Source organism: Sitophilus oryzae, unplaced genomic scaffold (genome assembly GCF_002938485.1).
Source record: "Sitophilus oryzae breed Bouriz unplaced genomic scaffold, Soryzae_2.0 scaffold_1518_pilon_pilon, whole genome shotgun sequence".
Lineage (NCBI taxonomy): Eukaryota > Metazoa > Arthropoda > Insecta > Coleoptera > Curculionidae > Sitophilus > Sitophilus oryzae.
This window is the reverse complement of record NW_022146190.1, coordinates 1,257,591-1,280,578: the sequence shown is the minus strand read 5'-3', so window position 1 is coordinate 1,280,578 and position 22,988 is coordinate 1,257,591. Positions and strand designations below refer to the sequence as shown.

Below are 22,988 nucleotides of genomic sequence, written 5' to 3'. Positions count from 1 at the left end.
CTAGTCGTTAGGGCAGCAATGTAATTTATAGATTTCGAAAAGTAATACTGCGGTTTTGTACCTGCTAAAAAGCAACAAAAATGATAACTAAATTTTGATGAATAAGTAAATAAAGTATAGCTTTTTTCGGAAGACGAAACTTTGATTTGCGTTTTAAAATCGCACACATGAAGCATACTGAAAGTATAATTGTAGCTTTCAAACATTAGTTACAGAAGTCATATCCAGAGTAGAGGATTTGCATTACCCGTTCACTTATGATTACCGATAACTATCCGAGCACTATCGTTCACATACACAAAGTTTTGTACAGCGTATTCCCATTTTAACACATTTACAAGATGTACATCGCTTGCGGCAAGTACAGGAGGTACGTTCTATACAGTGTTTTGAAACTTCTGAAATTGTTATCCACACAGGTCGGTATGATCCTTCCGAAGTTAGTATCTATCCCCACTCGGTTGGTAAAGGTATCGTGTATTGTGCAACGAGACTGTTGCTCCAAATTCTGACTTGGGATGTAGCTCGTATTGATATGTAGCTTGATATGTTGTGTTAAAGTATCTGATGTAGGAGGAATGTTCTCGATTGCTCGATTCTTCCTTGTAAATAAAACTCATCTGCACTCATTTATGCTGCGAATGTCTGAGGTTTGATCATAAAGTAAAATAACAAACCGCTGCAACAGATCATGACAATTATTTTCAATGTCAGAGGTGCCTGTACAGAGCTGATGCCATACATAATCAATTTCACGAAATGACATCCAGACTTTCCAAGCTGTCTTTTTGCCAATGCCACAAAATGTGGATACTGTGTCGCAACCTGTAACGGAATGAAAGGCCAACAAATTATTGCAAATTTCCAGTGAGAGTTTGGCACAAATCTCATGAATTGGAATGCATTTTCTGTTTTTGCCAGTACCATACTCAATCCATAGTTCATCAATATCTTTTATTTGTGAGAACAGTGATATTGAAATAACCACCACATCTGAGTCTACAGTTCGTATTAAGATGCGAGTATGTCCACTTTCAACTGCATGCTTAACATGGAGAAGCATGAGACCATCTGCTTCTTCGTATGAGGCTGGAGAAATGCTTGATATATCCATATTTCTTGACGCAAGGACTCGATCTTCATAATACATAGAACATGTTTCTCTGGATACTAATCCCTCACCATTTTCTTCGCTAGCAACCGGAACAATTATTGTGTCTTGTTTTCTTTAACACATAAGAATTGCTTAAATTTTTTTGGAATTTTAGTTGAGATTTAGTGTTACTGAATAAAATCTTATGTATTATTACATTTTTCAAGTTGCTTCCAAAATTGACATTTTTAGGCAGCTGCGGTGTTTAAAATATGTTCTAAAAGATTTATTTTTTGACAAATACATTAAAAATTACAGCAATTACATTTGATAGTTAAATAGTCATTAGGTCGCTGTATTACTTTTTCAGGATCTGTACATATAAATTGCGTTTTTACCATAACGACGAGATGTGTAACGCTACAATATTTTGGCAAATTGTCAAAAACCGTTTGTGACAAAATCATATAAATAAAAAAGTCATATATACCGCTAGAAAGGCAATTCTCTGATGAACAAAAAAGATTTCAAGTTATTTAGCAAAATGCGATGAAAAAAATTAAAAGTAAAATAAAAATAAATAATAAAATTTCAAATATTTTTGGTTTTGTGAACCTAAACTATAAAACCAAATACACCATTGGGAAGCATGTCTTCTCCTAATTCATAATCACTAAAAAAATATTTTAATATCGGAAAGGAAAATTGAGTTATAACGCAAGACCGCTAGAGGGCCAGAAAAATTTGTGTCCCGAGCTTTTTAGACTCGTCTACCTATGTACTATCTGCGTCCAAAAGGGCGCATTGGTTGCCAGATGTGAAACTTTTTTCAGCCATCTCACCCCACTATATAGGACAGGTCTTGCATTTGTAATAATTTTTTTAATAAAGGTTCAAAAATATATATTTTTTATTTATTTATTAAAATCTCAGAAACTATCGAAATATATTTAATCATATCTTAGGAATATATATGTAAAGAGATCTGAAAGGAAGCCAAAAATGCAATAATATACAGGGTGTTCCATTTAAAAAAAATAATCCCGATCCACTATCACTTTTTTGAGCCACTCTATAGAAGTTAAAATATTTTCCTGAAATACATCCTTGTACATACTTTAGGTTTACACTTAAAAAAAATCCAGGTTTTTTATTCTAGGAGCTACAATGCCCGACGCACGATTGCCGGACACTATATAATCCAACTTTCCAAATTGTAAAATAAACAATAAATGATAGTGACAAATATTAGACAATCAATTTATTTTTTATGATGACAGTAATAGTCTGTTATGAACAAAAGTTACGGGAGCATAATGTTATACGTTCGAGTGAAATGATAGTTCTTGTTAATTTACTTTTCTTTCTTTTTATGATATATCATCCAGTTGCCGAAAATAAAACCCTCATTAAATCGAATTCATCAGTAGAAAATGGAAAATTAACACACATACACGAAATTAAAAGGCGCAGAGAATATACAAGAATTTAGGATGTATTAAATCTGAAGGAAACTCCAAGAAAGATATACATATCAGAGTTCAATAAGGCAAAAAAGTAATCGACCTTCTCCTGTGGTCAAGTAAAATATCAATCCAAACAAAAATAAGGATTTACAAAGAAATCGTAGAGCCAACCTTAACATACAGTCCCGCATAAAGCTGGCAATTTAAATAAAAAAAGAAGGACGGCAGTCAGTGGAAATGAACTTTCTGAGAAGAGCATGCCGAATATCAATACAACAAGTTAGGAATGAGGAGATCACGTGAAGAACAGGGCGGGTATATAACAGCATTGACAACATTGAATGAAGACTGCAGTTACTATGATATGGGTACGAAAAAAGAATGGGAGATGAGAGATGGCCAGAAAGGACAATGGAGTATCATCCTTGTCATAACCTACAACTACGTGGTTGATGTGGACCACCACTAATATTTTTTTGCAAAATTCATGGTCATATACTTATCAGTGATATGTTTGTGTCTTTAGATTTTAATTTTTTTAGTAGGTATTTTGCAAAAAGACACAATACATGACAAACCTAGCACTGAGTGGTAATTTAAACATTAATAATATACTTTTGGAACAAGTGTTTATAGGTTTGTTCCAACCCGCAGCAGAACCGTCACTGAACGATCACGCTCGTGCGCAGTAATTCAAATGTGTTCCAACCGAGATTTGACGATTATTGGACGATCTTATTTGCATATAATTTTTTTTGTTCAGGTAAGATTTCGACAGACGATGACAGAAGAAAAGCAGATGACGTCCCATACCAATCTATTTATTTTACTAAAAAAAGTTTCTAATAATTTTTAAGTTATCTATGGATGAGTTTAAATATAAATCCGTCATGCGTCGTGTCTTGTTGTTTTTAACCAGTTTTATTGGTTTATATAAAAAATGACAGATCGTATTTCAATTTTATTGGTTTGACGGAATGATGAACGACAAACGGACGTCGATGCGTATGAACTCGCCTTTAGATTTTTGTCATTTTTAACGCTTGTCAAAATCTTGCCAAATTATAGGTTATAATTTTGTGTCAACTTTTGTTAAATACCCTGCGTTTTGGAAGATGATGCATTTTGATTCGTATTATTACGTGTGTTTTGTGTCTTTTGAAGTCAAGTGGAGGAAAAATCGAGTGAAAATTAACTGTAGACCCAGAGCACAGTTTATGGTTAATACTCGCTGCCCAGGCAGAAAGTCTTATACACCAATGAAGTTGCCATTGATAAAGTTTGTATACCATTTCGTCGTAGATAAGTGCATCTCGTATATGGTAGAAGGATCAAACTTAACACATACTAAAAACTGGAGTAGCTGTAAAATATCGACATCACACGATAGGTAAATAATGGATTTTAGTACTGCAGAAAAATAATGTCAAAAGGTACTGGTTTAAAAATAATAAGATTAAAGTTAATTAATCAACCTTTAGGGTATACAATTTGGTAGGTGTTGTTATTAAGAAAATAGTTTGTTTTATTTACCTATGTTGTTTTATTTATTCCTGTGGAATATTACAAAATGCGGGTAGTTTCATAAAGCTTGAAAGTAAATAATAGTTCTTTTTTATATTTTTTTGGTATGTAGTGTCTTGTTCTTGTTTGTTTTGTATTAACACATACCGTTTATTACATTTTTTCAGTTTTATACAGTTTTTTTCACAATATTTTGAAGTAATTACTTGTCAACTTGTGAATCAAATTTTAAATATTTCCTGCTATGCGTTCCAGTTGTACCAACTTATTTCTTTGTAAAATAAAATAAACTACTTTGAAATTAAAATGACAGACACATCTATCACTGTCAAGGATCTTCTCGTTGGACAGACTATACCAACCTACCTTGGGATCGTTTAGTTACGATTTCAGAGCGGTAATTTCGGTATATGGTCCAAATTGAGAACTGTTTGGGTTGACATTAAAGCATATTGGCAGGGATTATCGATTTTTAACTGGCTGGTGCTTCTGTCTTGGTTATTTTTTACGTATATATATAATCGAATACGTGTGTGTTATACTTTTGCTTGTGAGTTTGCATGGAGTAAATCGTTCGGAAATTTTAAATGATTTTTAGCCGACCATACCAACAGGTATGGTAGGCTATTAAAATCGGCAAAATAAAGAGTTTTTTTTTAATTTCACTCAAAATAAGTTATTTGGGTCATAAATGACCTAAATACAAAATATTTTCATGGTGTCTGTGTCTGTCTGTCTCTGTCCGTCTGTCCGTCTGTCTGTAACACGATAACTCAAAAACCGCTAAACCGATTTTAACCAAATTTGGCACAAAAGTACTGTGGCACCCGAGAATCTGGCCATTAGTTTTTGGTAGGGGTGGGGGGTTGGTAAGGGGTATGGGAGGGGGTTAAACATTTTAAAAAATCGTAACTCCAAAATTACAGTAGCTAGCGAAACACGGTTTTCAATTTAAGATTAGGAATAATATTCGCAACAAAATTTGTAATAACATCAAAATCAGTCAAAGTCGCAGTTTTTGATAAAAAAAAATGAGAAAAATTCCTTTACTTTGAAACTAAAAGAACTGCCTACCAACTTTTTATTAACATATTTTTTAGTATGGGCGGCTATACGTGCCTCCTGGCGCAAATTTTTATTTATAAAATAATGTTCAAAGATTCTACCACTGCAATGAAATAACAGGACACTACGCATAGCAGGATCATAAAAGAGAGGATAGGTAAGTGAGTTAGTGAGTATACAGCTGAAACAACACGTACCAACAATTACTGGATTCTGATTCTCCATTTCAAGAATAATAATTATTATTATTGCAAATTGCAAACAAAAATAATAGGGCTATGTTATGAAATTCTAAACAAAAACAAAAAACCGATCGATACACGCACGCTTGACACTTTTGACAGTCCCGAAAACAATCCACAAAGCGTTCCAACGTTGATACTTTTTGCACCGTCACGAGATTATTCGAAGTCCGCGCATGCTAACAAAGTGCAAGAAAACCGATTCGAGTACGATTTCGAAACGATCCCGAAATGCTAGTTGGAACAAACCTTATATATAAATACTTATGACACGAGATCGGTATTAGAAGGGATAATTAGACGCAAGAAATCCTACGAAGAATAGGTTTGTCGTGGACGGCATTCGGTAAATTAAATCATATACTGAGATAATATGATCTTTCACTATGTTTAAAAAGAAAGGTTTTTAACCAGTCTTTGTTGCCTGTCCCGCGTATGGAGCTGAAACACTTACTTTGACAAAAAAAAACATACATAGAATACAGGTCATGCAACGGAAAATGGAAATGTCCATGTTGGGAATTACACTTAGGTATAAAATACCCTCGAAAATACCCAATCATACCATAAGAAATCGAACAAGAGTCATGCGGTGATGTCTGTCTTACATCTTAAATGAAATTGGGCAGGAGATATGGCTAGGATAACAGATGGACAGTGGACAAGAGATTTGTAGAATGAAGACCGAGACAAGAGGCCTATAGAAGCAGAGGGCGATCTCCTAGTCGATGGACAGATGATAATATTAAGAGAGTGGCTGAAAAATGCATTCAAGTGGCTCAAAATAGAAAGAAATGGCTAGAGTTGAGGGAGGATTTTGCTCAGCAGTGGACGGAATAAGCTAAATTATGATGACGATAATGATTTTACATAAAATTCTTTTTTTTTATTTTTATTAAAGATTTGTATTTCAGTGGAAAAATCCTCAGCATTTTCAGTTTAAAATTGAAGCATGAAAAGTTAATGTTACTTGTCTTAACTAATATCATACTAAATACTAGGTTTGTGGTTGGATGTTCCTTGCTTGATGTATTATTATTTTAATTCTCTAAACATTGTTTGAAATGTTTCAAGACAACAAAACATACCTACATCGTAACTATTTAACGGTGTTTATAATCAAATAACTTTTTAACGATCCTAAAAAATAAACATAAAACTACAAACTTCTTCGTATTAAAAAGTCTACGCCTGTAGCCAGATAGAATAAAAATAGTACAGTCGTGTGCATTTTCAAGCGATAACGTACGTAAGCGCATTAATATGCAAATTTTTATTTTATACCGCTACGACATCATACAAACCGACCATTTCCTACTAACTTCCCAAGCTAGACACAACAGCGCATTGATAACCAGATCTCCGGGAACTGTGTCGGCCCTTATCCAGCTTTTGCCTCGAACAACCCGTAGGATACCGCAATTGGAGGATAAGAGAATCCCCAAGGGCCCGTAGAGATTGTCGGACCAACCTGGCACCGGGTCAGATACCGTCGATGTCACTAAAAATATAAAAGAGAGAAACATGCATTAGAGTTGAGAGACCCTTTTATCGTTGGGGAGTTTAATTGTTATCGGGCCATGTTAATTACACTTTTGTCCGTTCGGATTTTGAGGGACTGAAATGAACGTTTATTCCCTTAAGTTCTTGTAATAGGGGCCAAAGTAAGTATCGTAATAAAAGTAAATAAGTATACCGGGTGGCGCCTCTCATACGCCGCGGAGGTCCCAAGGAAAACGACAGTTTGTATTGAAATGAAATTTTGTGAGCATATGTACGTTAATTCAGAGCACTTTTTAAAAACATAGAGAGTTCTACAGGGTATCCCCAAAAAAAGTTACATATCAAAGTGTTTTTTCTAACGGAACACTCTATGTATTAATTGATTTTCGGATTCTAGGAAAAAAATAAATGTGAGTTTTATTAAAGAAGCATATACCTAAAATCTAAGGATTTTGACATATCTCATATTTTGTAAAAATGAAGAGTAAATTTTAAATTTCGATAACAGCTACCTAAAATTTAGTTAACTTTGTATAGCCTGATATTTAATTACAGTAACCATTGTATTTTATACCAAATTGAAATTTGACCCGAAAAGTTATACGAGGTGAGACAAAATTAATATGGAACATTAGTCACTTTTAAAAGCAAGTTACTCCTTTATTTTAAATGGAACCCCCAGTATATTTTTTCGGTGTTCAATGGGGAATTTACATATCTTCAAAATATTATTAAGGTTGCCTACTCCTCAGACAAAGGTTTCCCTAGATATTTTAATTTTTATGATTTTTCCTCAGTGGATATTTATTATTTGAAAAAATCTAGGTGGCTGTGTGATATACCTTTTGTAGTTAATTTGTGCCTTTTGTTAATTTAACAAAAGTTAAACATTGTAGAGTAAAATACTCAACGTTAATAAAAAGATACACGTTTAAAACATATTTTAATTATCACAGAATTAAAACTAGATATAAGCCTATAATAATGTGACAAAAATTAGCTAGATGAAATCAAATGCTCAAAATGCTTCCTTTTCTGTTAACTGCATAAAAAAAATGTCTTTTCAAAAGAATCTTTTCATTCTAAAAGGCATATGCGGAGTTCTACCTCGAAAAGCAGCTACAATAATTTCTCTCATGTTGTTGACAATAGCTGGTCGAGTTTTGTAAACACTGTCCTTAACATATCCCCATAAAAAACCAGATTAGATAAAATCAGGAGCATTTAAGTATTCTATTAATTGGTGAATGCACACTGCATTCACCAACTAATAGAATCATATCAATTCTCTCTAATGTAGGATAAGTTTGCATTTTCGGCGAATTTCTGAGAATTTTTTTTTGTTTTAACTGACACAAAATGATAACTGGTTGTTAAAGTTGGACTGATTAAACAGCTATGTTAAAGTAACGTCAGACCATATCACAGCCACCTAGATTTGATCAAATAATATATGATGATATATATGATTTCATTTACATGATTTGATCTGAGTATAGATGATCTATACTCAGATCAAATCATGTAAATGAAAATATCTAGGAAAATCTTTGTTTGAGAGGTAGGCAACCTTAATAGTATTTTGAAGAGACATGAATTCTCTATTGAATATCGTAATAATATACTGGGTATTCCATTTAAAATAAAAGAGTAACATGTTTTTAAAGGTGACCAATGTTCAATATTAATTTTGTCTCACCCTGTATAACTTTTTGGATCAAGTTTTAATTTGATTTAAACTACAATAGTTAATTTAACTACATATTATGCTATACCGGGTAAATTCCAATTTAAGTAGCTATGTGCAAGGAAATAAAACTACGATGCTACAGAAAAACATTAAAAAACATAAATTAAAATTAAAACATACAGAACAAATAGGCCCATTTAAAAACAAATTCAGTCATAATAATATAGAGCGAGATATAATTCTGGTTAAGTGAGATAACACAATTTGTCTAATTTGTTTTTGATTCCGTTGAACGTGAAATTAGTTTCTCACTTAGAAAAGCAAACAATTAATAAAACTTATAATTTGTTTTGTTATTCAGTTTCTATGAAATCTATTTGCTTTATAACGTTCAATGAAACGACAAATTTGATCTTGGCGAGAGATTAAACGGCATAAAACTGCAACGTTTAGCTTTTTACTGAAATTTATCAGAGAAAATGCGGAAAATTTGTTAAATTAAATACGAGTTTTGCATTTAAATTGGATTGACATTTCAATTTAGGGCTTAAAGAATTCTTACGTTAAAAACAGGCAAAGGTTAATCGATATTTTTATCTTGTAGAAAAACATTTATGAATTACTTTTACAAACATTATTACATTATCTTATTTTTTATATTTTTCGAATTTACCTAAATACACATATAACATGGATACTATGGAAAATAAATATTTTCATAACATATGTCAACTTTTGTTTTATTTGTTTGTATTTTAAATTTCAATCTAGAGTGACATTGCTGTGTTAAAATCATTAATTTTTAATCAACGAGCCTTGGAAATATAGATTTGATCGTCTAATGTTTTTCGTGACTTTTCCTGGCCGATTACCATACCATACCATACTGCCATTACTCGCTGAGGAGTATTCGACACGCATCAAAAGATGGTCACGCAAGGCGTTTTCTTTCATGAGCTTTTCTGTGACTGAAAAGCCCGATACGTGATGTTATTTGCCTACCGCACTCCGGACATTCAAAAATCTCATTGCTTTGTTGCCTCTTTACTTTTTGGTTGTCGCTATTAACTGAGTTTACAATTCTTCTCCATTGAGTTCTATTGTGAACTGCTTCATCCCAATGATTCTGCAAGTTAATCCCCTTTAAGTTTTCGTGGAAAATGTCCTTGTACCTTTTGAGTTGTCCACCCGGCCTCCTCTTACCGTCTACAAGCTCACCGTAAAGCAGAGCTTTTGGTATGCGGTTTTCTTGCATTCTGCATACGTGACCAGCCCATCTTAAGCAGGATTTTGTAACCATGACTTCAATACTCTCGCAATTAGCTTTTTCAAGGACCGATACGTTTGAGACATGATGGAGCCACCGTATTCTTAAGAGTTGTCTAAGGTGTCTCTGTTCCAACTTGTTTAATGCGTTCATGTGTCGGCGGTACGGCACCCACGTTTCGCTCCCATATAACATGGTGAGGATTATAATTGCTCAGTACACTGCAAGTTTCGTTTTTGTACTCAAGTCATGATTGTAGAAACCCCTGTCTTTTAATTTCCAGAATGCTCTTGAGGCGCTGCTAATCCTGTGCTGAATTTCAGAATCGATATTGGCCTTTTCCGAAATCAAACTGCCGAGGTAATTAAATTCCGCTACATATTCCAATAGTTCTTCTCCGATTTTTATAGCATTGTTATGATCTTCCGGAGGTGTGCACATGATTTTGGTTTTGTCAATGTTTAGCTTAAGGCCCAAAGGCTCGTATGCCCAGGTATATGTGTTCAACATTTCTTGTAATTGATGTAACGTGTTTGCAACTAGAGCGCAGTCATCAGCGTATTGAAGTTCTGTGATGAATTTTGTACGTGTTTTTGCCCTGAGTCTTTTTATGTTAAACAGACCGCCGTCATATCTGTATCTAATGCCCAGTCCTCTCTCCTGCAGTTTGCTGTCCACTATAATGGAGAGCGCTGCCATGAATATGTTGAATAGGAGAGGCGCTAAGACACATCCCTGCCTAACTCCTGTATTTGTTAGGAAAGGGTCGCTCAGTGATCCATGATGTGACACTCTTGACTGGTTGTTGTTATGGAGGCTTTTACACACTGTAAGAAATTTGTTGGGTACTCCGAACTTTTTCATAATTGCCCAAAGTGCATCTCTGTTTAGAGAGTCGAAGGCTTTTGTTAGATCGATGAATGCAACATAAAATTTAGACTGCTGCTCTTTTACTTAAACTTAAAAGTTTTCGTGTAGTTGGCGGATGGAAAATATGGAATCGACTGTGCCACGGTTGGTGCGAAAACCCGTTTGCGATTCTGGAAGGATTTTTTCTATGTGTGGGTGTAGGCGATTTGACATAATTTTTGCGAGTATTTTTCCTCCGACAGCCAACAGTGAAATTCCCCGGTAATTTCCGCAGTCTGATGCGCTTCCTTTGTTCTTAAATATATTCACTATATTCGCATTGCAAAAGTTCTGAGGTACCTCTCCGCTTACCCATATGACATCGAAGACAGCCTTAAGGTGACTAATAAGTTCTTTACTTGCACACTTACAGATTTCCGCCGGGATTGCGCCACAGCCAGCTGATTTGTTGTTTTTAAGCTGTTTTATGGATGCCATTATTTCCTGTTCTGTTATCGGGGTATCTAATACATCGAGCCTATTATACTGAGGTATTGTGTTTAATGCTTCTATATTGGGGTTGTTTTAAAAAATGCCCGGTTATGGGGCCGATTAAAAAATGCCCAAATCGAATTTTTAATCATAACTCTATTTTTTCAAATTGAACGAGGCTCATTGTCATATTTAGAAACTGCATTTTTTACGAATAGTTTGGTACCACATACTTACCATTTCGAGTCAAATTTTCCTTATGAACACAGTTATGACTGTCTAGACTAAAATTTAAAATACAAAAGCGAAAATGTCAAATGTAAAGATACTACCATTTAAAAATTAACATTTGTCGGCCTTTTGGGTGAAAAACGAAGTGACCAAAAATAATTACGTTGAAAATAGAATATGTCCATCAATCCTTTATAGAGGTGAGACAGTTTTGAAAGACACCCGGTATATCTATTACGAGTATTAATCAGTATTAATCAGAGACAAACATATTTATGGATATTGCATGCGTTTGGCACACTAACTAATTTTTCTAAGTGTAAGAAATGTATTGAAAATTCATTCACGTCAGCCATTCTTACTAACAAAAATAGGACCCTCTTTTTTGGTACAAATCAAAAAAAAAAAATACAATCGGGAAAAACATAATCAACTAGGTGCTGTATTTCCTTTTTGTATTCATATAAAGTTGTAAGCATTGTTATAAAAAGTTAGACATTGATCAATAAACATCCAATATATATAACCCGATATCTAACCCGAGTCAGTTGCCGAAGAAAAGACAAAATGTAACAAACGTACATTGATTCAGTGTGAGTTCGTATTAATGAATATTTTCGAATGAGGGAATAAAGACATAGTATCTTCACAATCTTGTATTAAAAAAAATATTTAACATCTTTTAAAAGGGGTCATATGTTTTTCACAATTCATATTTTAACTGTGGATTTTCCATTTCTGCATTATACGTTTAGTTTAGGAAGTCACTGTGGGTACCACAACAGTACTTCACAAACGTAAGTTACTCATGAGAGCAAATTAATTTATAAAATTATAATATAATATCTGAGCTTGTTTTGAAATGTTGGCGATCTTGAAAATTTATTAAAATAAAATCCGCAATATTTAACTAAACCTTATTAATTTTAGTGCCACTTTTATTATTTATAAATAATTTAGTGTATATAAAAATAAATAGGAGAGTGCGTTCTGTTATTCTAAGTGATATGATAAATACACACTTTATTCGCACTGAATCAAATTTAAAAGCTCCGATTTGAATTGCCAGCATAAAATTTATTAACATGCTAATAAAAGAGTATCTTTCCAAAAAAATTCTTTATGGGTATTTCGCCACTGCACTGCAAGAAAAATCTACAAAATAAAATAGTTATTTTTTGTAAACAGTTCTGCGTTAAACCTAAACGGACGCTGCTTGTCAGAAGTTATGTTTACAGTTATAAAAATTTGCCTAACAAAGAAAAAAATGCTTAACGTTTCGGAAAGTTTTCTCTTTCCGTCGTCGGAAGCAAAAAAATATAAAGAATAAAGAAAAAAACTATTTAAAATATTTAAATTGAACTATTCGAGAACACTTTACTTTTTAAAATAGATACGTCTACAAGAAACCGTTGACGTTCTGTTAAAATGACATTATATTAAGTTCTTAATATAATATAATAAGTAAAAATATTAATTAATTCTTAAGATAATATATTATATAAGTTCTTAACTTAATATAATGTCATTTTAACAGAACGTCAACGGTTTCTTGTAGACGTATCTATTTTAAAAAGTAAAGTGTTCTCGAATAGTTCAATTTAAATATTTTAAATAGTTTTTTTCTTTATTCTTTATATTTTTTTTGCTTCCGACGACGGAAAGAGAAAACTTTCCGAAACGTTAAGCATTTTTTTCTTTGTTAGGCAAATTTTTATAACTGTAAACACAACTTCTGACAAGCAGCGTCCGTTTAGGTTTAACGCAGAAGTGTTTACAAAAAATAACTATTTTATTTTGTAGATTTTTCTTGCAGTGCAGTGGCGAAATACCCATAAAGGATTTTTTTGGATAGATGAATCCGCCACATAGGTATAGACATTTTTTAAGAGTATCTTGATTAATTACTTAAATTTTAATTAAATTACTTTTGCATAATGCAGTGATGTGTACCTATACTAAATATAATAATAATAATATTAATATGGCCTGTTAAAAAAGAGTGAAAATTATATAAAGAGCAATTTTAAGATTACAAAACCATAGAAAGTGGTAATATAGTGAAGTCTAGGTTCAGTGCTAATCTATTTAACCATCGTATGATAAAAAAAATTAGTAAAGTGCTTAACGAAGTAATTTTATCAGTGAGAAAATGACAACTAGAATTTGGAAGGACATATAATATTCAAAAGCATACACAAATAGGCGTGCGTCCAATGTTTACCCGAAAAAATTAAAGTCAAATCCAAGAAGAAGGACACGCTAAAACAGTTATACATTCCATTGCTTATGATAAAAGAGTGCTAAAAACGATCAGCTAGATGTTGGATTTTCAACACAAACGTAAACTTACCAATTGTTGGTCGAAAAAGAGCTACAGGCATGTCTTTACCTTCTGTGATCAATAATGATTCTGATACAGCTTTAGTGAAGGTGTAAGTATTTGGCCATTTTTGAATAATTCTAAAAATATACTATTTAATAGTTTGGTTTGTTTCGATAAAAAAGCTTTTAACAAAAAATATTGAAATTAATGGTAGACTCTCTCCAAAAAAATCCTTTATGGGTATTTCGCCACTGCACTGCAAGAAAATCTACAAAATAAAATAGTTATTTTTTGTAAACACTTCTGCGTTAAACGGACACTGCTTGTCAGAAGTTATGTTTACAGTTATACAAATTCGCCTAACAAAGAAAAAAATGCAATTTGTATAACTGTAAACATAACTTCTGACAAGCAGTGTGGGTTTAGGTTTAACGCAGAAGTGTTTATAAAAAATAACTATTTTATTTTGTAGATTTTCTTGCAGTGCAAAGGAGTTTTTTGGAGAGATGAATCCGCCACATAGGTATTGACATTTTTTAATTGTAGACTAATATAAATATACAGGGTGAGTTTCCTACATTATCTATAGGTATCTCGGAAAGTAATTGGGTTAGAGAGTCGGTTAAATAGGAAAAGAATTGCAATTTTGTGGAGTCATAAATATGCACCTTTCGGATTCTTGAAAAAGTTTATGGCTTATTAGATAGTTCGTTAGATTATAATTCCATTATAATCTATTTCAGACAAAAAGTTTTAAATCCCCCTAAACTATTTAAGGGCCCTAAATCGAAAAACTAAGACTTTCTATTTATAACCCCCTGTGGCTACGAAATAAAGCAGAATCGGACCCTATTTCGATATAAAATATAAATTTCATTTTTACATGATAAATCTCCCCACGAGAGATACCTGTATATAAGGGAAAAAAATACTATAAGCGTTTTCTATCAGGAAGATCTAAAGTCCTTATTATGCGATTGGTAGAACATGGGTGTCCTCGTTAAGTTAAATATAATAGTTTTCAAAAATGGCTAGGGGCTGGCAAAAATTATCTTATTTTGGTTTGGACATTTTTTTCAAATCTTCCTGATACTATTTTATGGCAGCAAAATACAACACCAAATCACCACAATACACCAAAAAACTTTTACTTTTACATGCACTGGATGCACTTTTCACTAACCATGTTAGCATCATCAGCAGATGATTAAAACTAAACTAATATATACAAATTGGGAGTTAGTTGGTTCTGAATGGGCGTGGCAAAAACTAGCCAAGCGAGACAAAACCAACCGAGCGTTACAATTAGTTACCGAAACTAGAGCAGTAGGAACAGAGAACTGGAAGGAATTGGGCCATTGTCTCTACTCATACTATCTTTACATTTATTAATTTTGACGCTCTCATACGCATCTAATTGCCTGTAATTTGAGACTTGTTTAACTATTTTTTTATTTAACTAATAAATTATTAATATCTATACAATGTTCTTTATCAACAATATGTTCAGCAACGCAAGATTTATCCGGTCTACCATATCTAATCTGAGCTACATGTTCTTTAAATCTAGTTAATATTGATCTTCTAGTTAGCCCAACATATTCCTGATTACAATATTTACATGAAATTTCATAAATACCCGACCTTTCTAGGGGAGGTGTTATCATGGTGTGGAACATAAGATGGCTAGTTTAAATTTCTTAGTTGATAGATTACTTAGTTTTCCACTTACCAACGAAAGATTTGAAATAGAAAGAGAGTACATTAAGAATGTAGCTGAGTGTAATGGATATGCTCCTTCATTAGTGGATAAAATAATTAGAAAACGTAGGTAGAAGTTTGCGATTGTTGAAAATTCGACTTTTCAAGTGGAGAAAGATACATCAAGATATTTTTCAATACCGTTTGATAGAGTTATCACGTGGTTTAAAAAGAATTTTAAAGGATGTCAATTATTAACTTGTGTATAGTGCTAATACTAAATTACAACAATTATTAGATAATCCTAAAGATAAAACATCTCTATTAGAAAGGTCGGGTATTTATGAAATTTCATGTAAATATTATATTCAGAAATATGTTGGGCAAACTAGAAGATCAATATTAACTAGATTTAAAGAACATAATATAGCTCATATAAGATATGGTAGACCAGATAAATCTTGCGTTGCTGAACATATTGTTTATAAAGAACATTGTATAAATATTAATACTGTATAGATATTAATACTTTGAAATTAGTTAAACAAGTCTCAAATTACAGGCAATTAGATGCGTATGAGAGCGTCAACATTAATAAATGTAAAGATAGTATGAGCAGAGACAAAATAAACAAAGGAATTCATGATCCAACAGCATACAGACCCATTAGCTTACTGGACGTAGAGGGAAAGCTCTACGAACATCTGATATTGGGAAAGCTAAAAGAAGAACTCTCGCAGCCCGATAAAAGTCTCTCCGAAAAACAGTACAGCTTTAGAAAGGGTCGACAAACTGTTGATGCCATACGTGAAGTACTCAAAATTGCGGATGATGCTGCAAACTTTGCTCCTCAGAACAGAAGAATCTGTGCAGTTATCACCCTTGATGAGCAAAATGCATTCAATAGCGCCTCATGGCAACAAATCCTAGAGGCACTAGATAGAAGAGGCATCGAGAAGAACTTGATTAAGATCATATCATCATATCTTTCAGATCGGTCAATACAGATGGAAGCTGAAAATATTACAAAAACGCTAACCATAAATAGTGGTGTTCCGCAAGGCTCAGTTTTGGGTCCCACATTGTGGAACATTTTATATGATGACTTGCTTAAAGTAGAAATGCCTGAAGGCGTTACATTAATAGGGTTTGCAGATGACGTGGCTATGGTAGCAGTAGCCAAAAATGAATTTATATTAATGGATGTTGTTAATACCTCGCTGCTCAGAACATGTAAATGGCTGCTTAGCAGAAACTTGAGATTGGCCCCGAAAAAGACCGAAGCTGTTCTCCTAACCACTAAAAGAATGTTATCTCCTATAACGTTTCAGATAGCAGACACTATAGTTATTCCAAAACAAGCTATTAAATATTTAGGCGTATGGCTGGGCACAAAAAGAACCTTTGCCCAGCATATTAATAAAACTATACAAAAGCTCGAGGGCACCACACGTTTATTAAGCCGACTTTTACCAAATATCGGAGGACCAAAATCGTCTAGAAGGAGGGTTCTTATGGGTGTGGCACACTCACAAATTCTGTATGCGGCTCCAGCGTGGCACAAAGCGACAGAAAATAAAAGACTTGTGCAAAAACTAGGTAGGATTCAAAGAACTGCATGTATCCGAGTTGCATGTGCGTATCGGTCAATATCGAGAGAGGCCGTAAATATAATATCAAAAATTCCTCCCATAGAACTGCAAATAATAGAAAGGCTTGAAGTTTATGAGGGTATTGCAAAAGATGAAGCCCGAAAGAACTTAGTGAAACGCTGGCAGCAAAAATGGGACAACGGAAAGTACGGACGCTGGACACACAAGCTTATCCCAGACATTGAGACATGGCTAAACTCGAAAGGTGAAGTGGACTATTATTTAACGCAAGCACTTTCAGGACACGGGTGTTTTAGACAGTATCTCTACAAACGGAAAAGATCTAGTACTGATCTGTGTAAATACTGTGGAACAGTGGACGACGTTGAACATACCCTATACTACTGTTTCCGATGGAGTCAACAAAGACATCAATTCCAAATACGCTCAGGACTTACATTTAATATTTCTAACATGATGGAAAGTCTAGTCATGAGCACAGAATCTTGGGAAGGCACATATAGGACTGCCAGAGAAATAATAGAGACCAAAGAAAAAGAACATCTTCTTTAGACAGCCTAATGCACTGAAGAAATGCGAGAGCGGTTACCGGTGCATAGAAGGCAAAACGAAGGGAGGAGGGTTTTTTTAGTCGGTAAGAATCCGACACTACGGTAAGAATCCGACACAGAAAAACCACGGTAAGAATCCGACACTACCAAATATCATACAAAATCGTTGGTATTGGTGTCTATGCAAGATTTTTTCCCACCTCATCAAAAAAAAAAAAGAAAAGTATGAGCAGAGACAATGGCCCAATTTCTTCCAGTTCTCTGTTCCTACTACTCTTTCGGTAACTAAATGTTACGCTCGGTTGGTTTTGACTCATTTGACTAGTTTTTGCCACGCCCGCAGAACCAACTAAGCGAGTATATAAACGCACAATTTGTAGATATTAGTTTAGTTCTAATCATCTGCTGATCATGCTAACATGGTTATCGAAACGGCGCGTCCAGTGTAGAAGTAAAAGTATATTGTGGTGAGTTAGTGTTTTATTTTGCTGTTGTAACACCAAAGGTTCCAACCCCCAACTGTAATAACAATTTTATGTCTAAGCACTATTCCCGATTGATCTTTTTCGTTGCTACCCTGTTTAAGGTAATATATTTAATATAACCCGGATTAAAAAGATAACTTCCCTGCAAATATCTTTTTAACATATATTTTAAAATAACATAAATAATTGCCCTACATGCGGTTTTTTCTGCTTCATTACTAATAAGCTCAATGTAAACAAAATATGATTCTAAAGTTTTGTTAAGTCCTGGTAATTGAAATTTAATTCCAAAATATACCCAACGCTTAAATTGATAATAATAGTACCGTTAACAACCAATTAAAAACGTTCAAATTAATTATTTTTGCGAGATCCAAAAAGATTAATTAATAATTGCCAACAAAGCAACATCGCTTCTCGAATAATTCTGATTAAATAAGGATCAAATTCGAAATGAACAAACGTTTGCTTCTCAGTGCGGTGTCGTTAGTAATATTTCTTGCAAATTATGCAACCGTTGCACACTAATCTCAGACAAATCTTGACAGTTACATAAACTGAGCTGTCACGGGGAATAATAAATATTATTTTGTTTCCTCTCTATTCGTATGAAAAATGGACTAAAATGAAGATAATTTGTGTCCTTCCTTAACCAAAATATGTTTTAAAGACTTTTAATATATCGGGTGGTTAACGAATGGACGCCGGCTGTATATCAGAAACTACTTATCGTATAACTTTGGGAAAAAAATTGTAATTAAGTAAACCGGCCAAGAAAATATATCGTTGGAAATTATTTTCGAAATTTAATTCGAAAAATGTCCGCTAGGGGACGCATCTCTGATAGCCAACCAGAAAACAGGATTTTTCTCAAAAATATACAGGTGAAGAGGTATTTTAAATATTGCTATATTAATTCAATGGGAAATTTGTAATTTTTCTGATATACGGTATTTGTCTGGTATAAATTTTGTTTCTATAGATTTTTTCGTGGTAGCTAGAGGACGCTGTTTGACAGTATAACCGGTGGTATAACAGATATTGTGCTTTTGCATAAAAAATGAAATAGTAGGCTATGTTTCCTTTTGCACAAAATTTCCAAATATCAGCGCAAACAACAACTTTCTATCTTCTCTCTAACCGGAAATATTAAGAGAACAAATCATGTCAGGCTTCCGCCTAGAATTATACAGGGTGTCCTAGAAATAAGCGCAAATATTTTAACTGGTAGTTCACCCCAGAAACACGCCTATGAGGGTTTTTTCGCGAAAAAAAAAATTGAAAATTCGAAATTTTTTGCAAAACTTTTTGGATTTTTTTTAGTTTTTAGTTAAAAAAACATAATTTCTTGATAATATGGTAACATAGGTATTATATTAAATTTACAAGAGGGAAAATCCAGAGAAGATCCAGTGGTTCTCAAAATTTTAGCAAAAAATCATTTTTTTGGGAATTTTCAAAACAAAGTAACTCTGATATTTTGAACTTATTTGCAAAACGATAAAGGGAAAATATGTTTCTTTTATCGAGATCTACCACCCCTTAAAATATTTGCACTTATTTCTGGGACACCCTGTATAGTCTAAAAATTATAGGCTAGGAAACAAAAAGAGGTAAATTGGTTAGGTCAAAATATCAAAACGTTTAAGTTTAGTTTTAATGCAGCCGAATTTCGGACATTTTCTTAAAAAAATGATGTCATAAATTTTTAAACGTGTTTATGTAACATTATCGTCCATCCATATATTCCATAAGCTCAGGTTAAAATGTCCGAAAGTCAGACAATCAATAACGTTATTATGTATGTTATTAAATTTTTTTAGGAATGTTGTGCCGCCATATTACTTTTAACAGAAAACGGCCGATATAATAATTATATATAATAATATAAATATAATATAATTTCAATATAATTTCGTATGGCCGTATTTCATGTAACATTATTTAGTTATTAATCCAAGTTCTGTTTTTTCAATTTCACTTGTTTTCTTTTACCTGTTGTTTGTGTTGTTTATTATCATATTATTAAGTTTCTGTTGTTTGGGTGACTTTTCATCGAGCACCGAAGATGCGAATCTTAACCTGTGTATACAGGGTGTTTCAAAACAAATGCGAAAAACTTCAGGGGGCGATTCCTTGTTCAAAATAAAGGGTAGTTTGCTTCATAAACGTTGGGTCAAAAGTCAACCATTAGGGAGATATCGCGGTACAAAGATGGCGGAAAAATAATGTTTTTATTTTTTATCTTGAAAACGAAAAGAGATAGACTAATAAAATTTTATGGAAGCATTACTGTTATGAAAACACACTTTCTGGTAATTTTTCACTTGTTTAAAATGAGTGGAAGGGGTTGAAATAAACTACCCCTATCATTCTTGTTAACGAAATTTAAAGAAAAATCTTATCAAACACATGCAAAAAAAAATTAATTTGGATAGTTTAGTTTGTTTAGAAACTTTTTATCTCTTGTATTTTTTGATAAAACTCTCCGATTTGAAATTAAAAAATAAAATGTAAAGCATTACATGTCAGGACAAAAAACATTTTCTGATAAAGAATCTGGTGGGCTGCTGTAATTTTTTTAGGAAAAAATCTAGTCGGCCGCTGTTACTTTTTAGGATGTTCCTAATATTATTTTATTTGACATTACTCTACTGCAATACGTTATTATCTAGATGATTTATTTTTATCGTTATTATCACTAGATTCTTAATCTAAAAATGTTTTTTGTCCTGACATGTAATGCTTTACATTTTATTTTTTCTATCCAAATTAAAGCATTTGCATGTGTTTGATAAGATTTTTCTTTAAATTTCGTTAACAAGAATGATAGGGGTAGTTTATTTCAACCCCTTCCACTCATTTTAAAAAAGTAAAAAAATTACCTGAAAGTGTGTTTTCATAACAGTAATGCTTCCATAAAATTTCATTAGTCTATCTCTTTTTGTTTTCAAGATAAAAAATAAAAACATTAATTTTCCGCCATCTTTGTACCGCGATATCTCCCTAATGGTTGACTTTTGACCCAACGTTTATAAAGCAAACTACCCTTTATTTTGAACAAGGAATCACCCCCTAAAGTTTTTCGCATTTGTTTTGAAACACCCTGTATAACTGGTCCAATTCTACTTTCGGTGCAAGCAGTTCAGCACCAAGACTGTTGGTCGGTAAATGTTTTGGCAGGAATTCTATATAGGATGGCCAATGATTGGGCTTTTTTAATCATCTGAATGAAATGAACTATACACCATTTCTAAGAGATGAATTGCCAATTTTGTTAGGGGATCCATCATGAGGAAATTGCATTTATTACCATTTCATCAGCATGATGGTTCAGCTTGTACAGTTGTGCCGCTTATTTTGCTATGAATGTGTAGAGATTCTTTGATACCACTTACTTTAGATAAATAACAATTAAATGGCATTAAAATGAAACTAAAATATACGTTTTGGTATATCTATTTTTATTTCCTAGCTTACTACTATAATTTTTAGACTTTATAATCCTAGGCGGCAGCCTAATATGATTTTCTTTCTTAATATCTCCCGTTAGAGAGTAGATAGAAAGTTGCGGTTTGCATTGATATTTTGGAAATTTTGTGCTCTATTTAACTGTGTAAAAAGAAACGTAGCCTGTTATTTAATTTTTTTAAGCAAGAGCGCAGTATCGATTATGATGTCAAACAGCGCCCTCTACCATAAAAATCTGTTTAACAAAATTTATACTGGCGATCATTGGGGAAGAAAATCTTTTTTAAATGTGCCTAGTTTTTTTTAAATCGGATAAGTCAAACCAGAGTTATCAATAGTTTAACAAACGCAAGTTTAACCTTTCCCCACCACTTTATTTTATGAGATAAAGAAAAATACGCTATATCAGAAAAAGATACAAATTTTCCAGTGAATAAAATAGCAAACATTTAAAATACCTCTTCACCTGCATATTTTTGAGAAAAACCCTGTTTTCTAATTGGCCATCATAGATGAAGTTTCCTCAATAGTATCCTTGATAATATACAGGCCGAGGGGTATATTAAACCGCTGGTGTATTTTGGTGTACAGGATGTTGGCATTACTAGGTATTAGTGGTATTAGTGGTATTGGTTGGCATTTTTGGCATTAGTAGGAATTAATTGGAATTTTTTGCCATAACTCGTGATAAGACTGGTATTATTGGAGTTAGTTGCAATTTTTGGCATTATTCGTGGTGTTTCTGGTATTACATTCGAATTAGTTTGGCATTAGTGGCACTGCTTGAGAAATTTTAGTATTTAATCTGTATTTTTGGCAATACTTTGGTATTAGTGTACAGAAACTCAGCGGTTTACCCCTCGATCCAGTACCCTCGATACCAAATCCGGATTTGTCAGAACTGTTATATTTTAATTGAGCTTCATCAACCATACCCTATGAATCCTAGTTGCGATGGATAAATAAATTTTTCAATTTTGAAAATTTGTCCTGTGTACACTGATAAAAAAGATAGACTTTAACTAAAGTCGTCATCGTTCCTGAAAAAAAAATTTAATGGCAAGAGAATTTATTTTAGTTTGGTTTGGTTTGGTTTGGTGCCTGAAGTAAAACTCACTTAACTCAAGAAAACTGGTGAAAAAAAAACTCTTGAAAAATTCGAAAATTTCCCTTGAATCTATTTTCATTCAACCAAGTGCAAGTTACTTTGTTTTAAGATAATAAGAAAAATAAGCTAGGAAGTACTTCGTTCAAGAAACATGATCATTTTTTCAATAGCTAAATACTCTTTTGATGAAAAATAATAACAACACGCAAAAACGATGACGAAGGACGGTATATACAATCAGTCGGCAGTCCGATCAGTCGTACATCATAGTACGCACGGGTTTTGTTGCTTGGAATTTTTCACTTGGAATT

At 33.1% G+C, this 22,988-nt stretch overlaps 1 protein-coding gene across 1 annotated transcript in view; it reads right to left on the bottom strand.

Moving 5' to 3' along the window:
• Positions 1–6,781: 6,781 nt before the first annotated feature.
• Positions 6,782–22,988, bottom strand: part of LOC115878578 (fatty acyl-CoA reductase 1-like) — a 28,772-nt gene continuing 12,565 nt past the window's right edge. Inside the window, exon 5 of the mRNA XM_030895113.1 lies at positions 6,782–6,891. Coding sequence (XP_030750973.1) covers positions 6,873–6,891 — 19 coding nt within the window. The 3' untranslated portion in view covers positions 6,782–6,872. The remainder of the gene's footprint in view (positions 6,892–22,988) is intronic.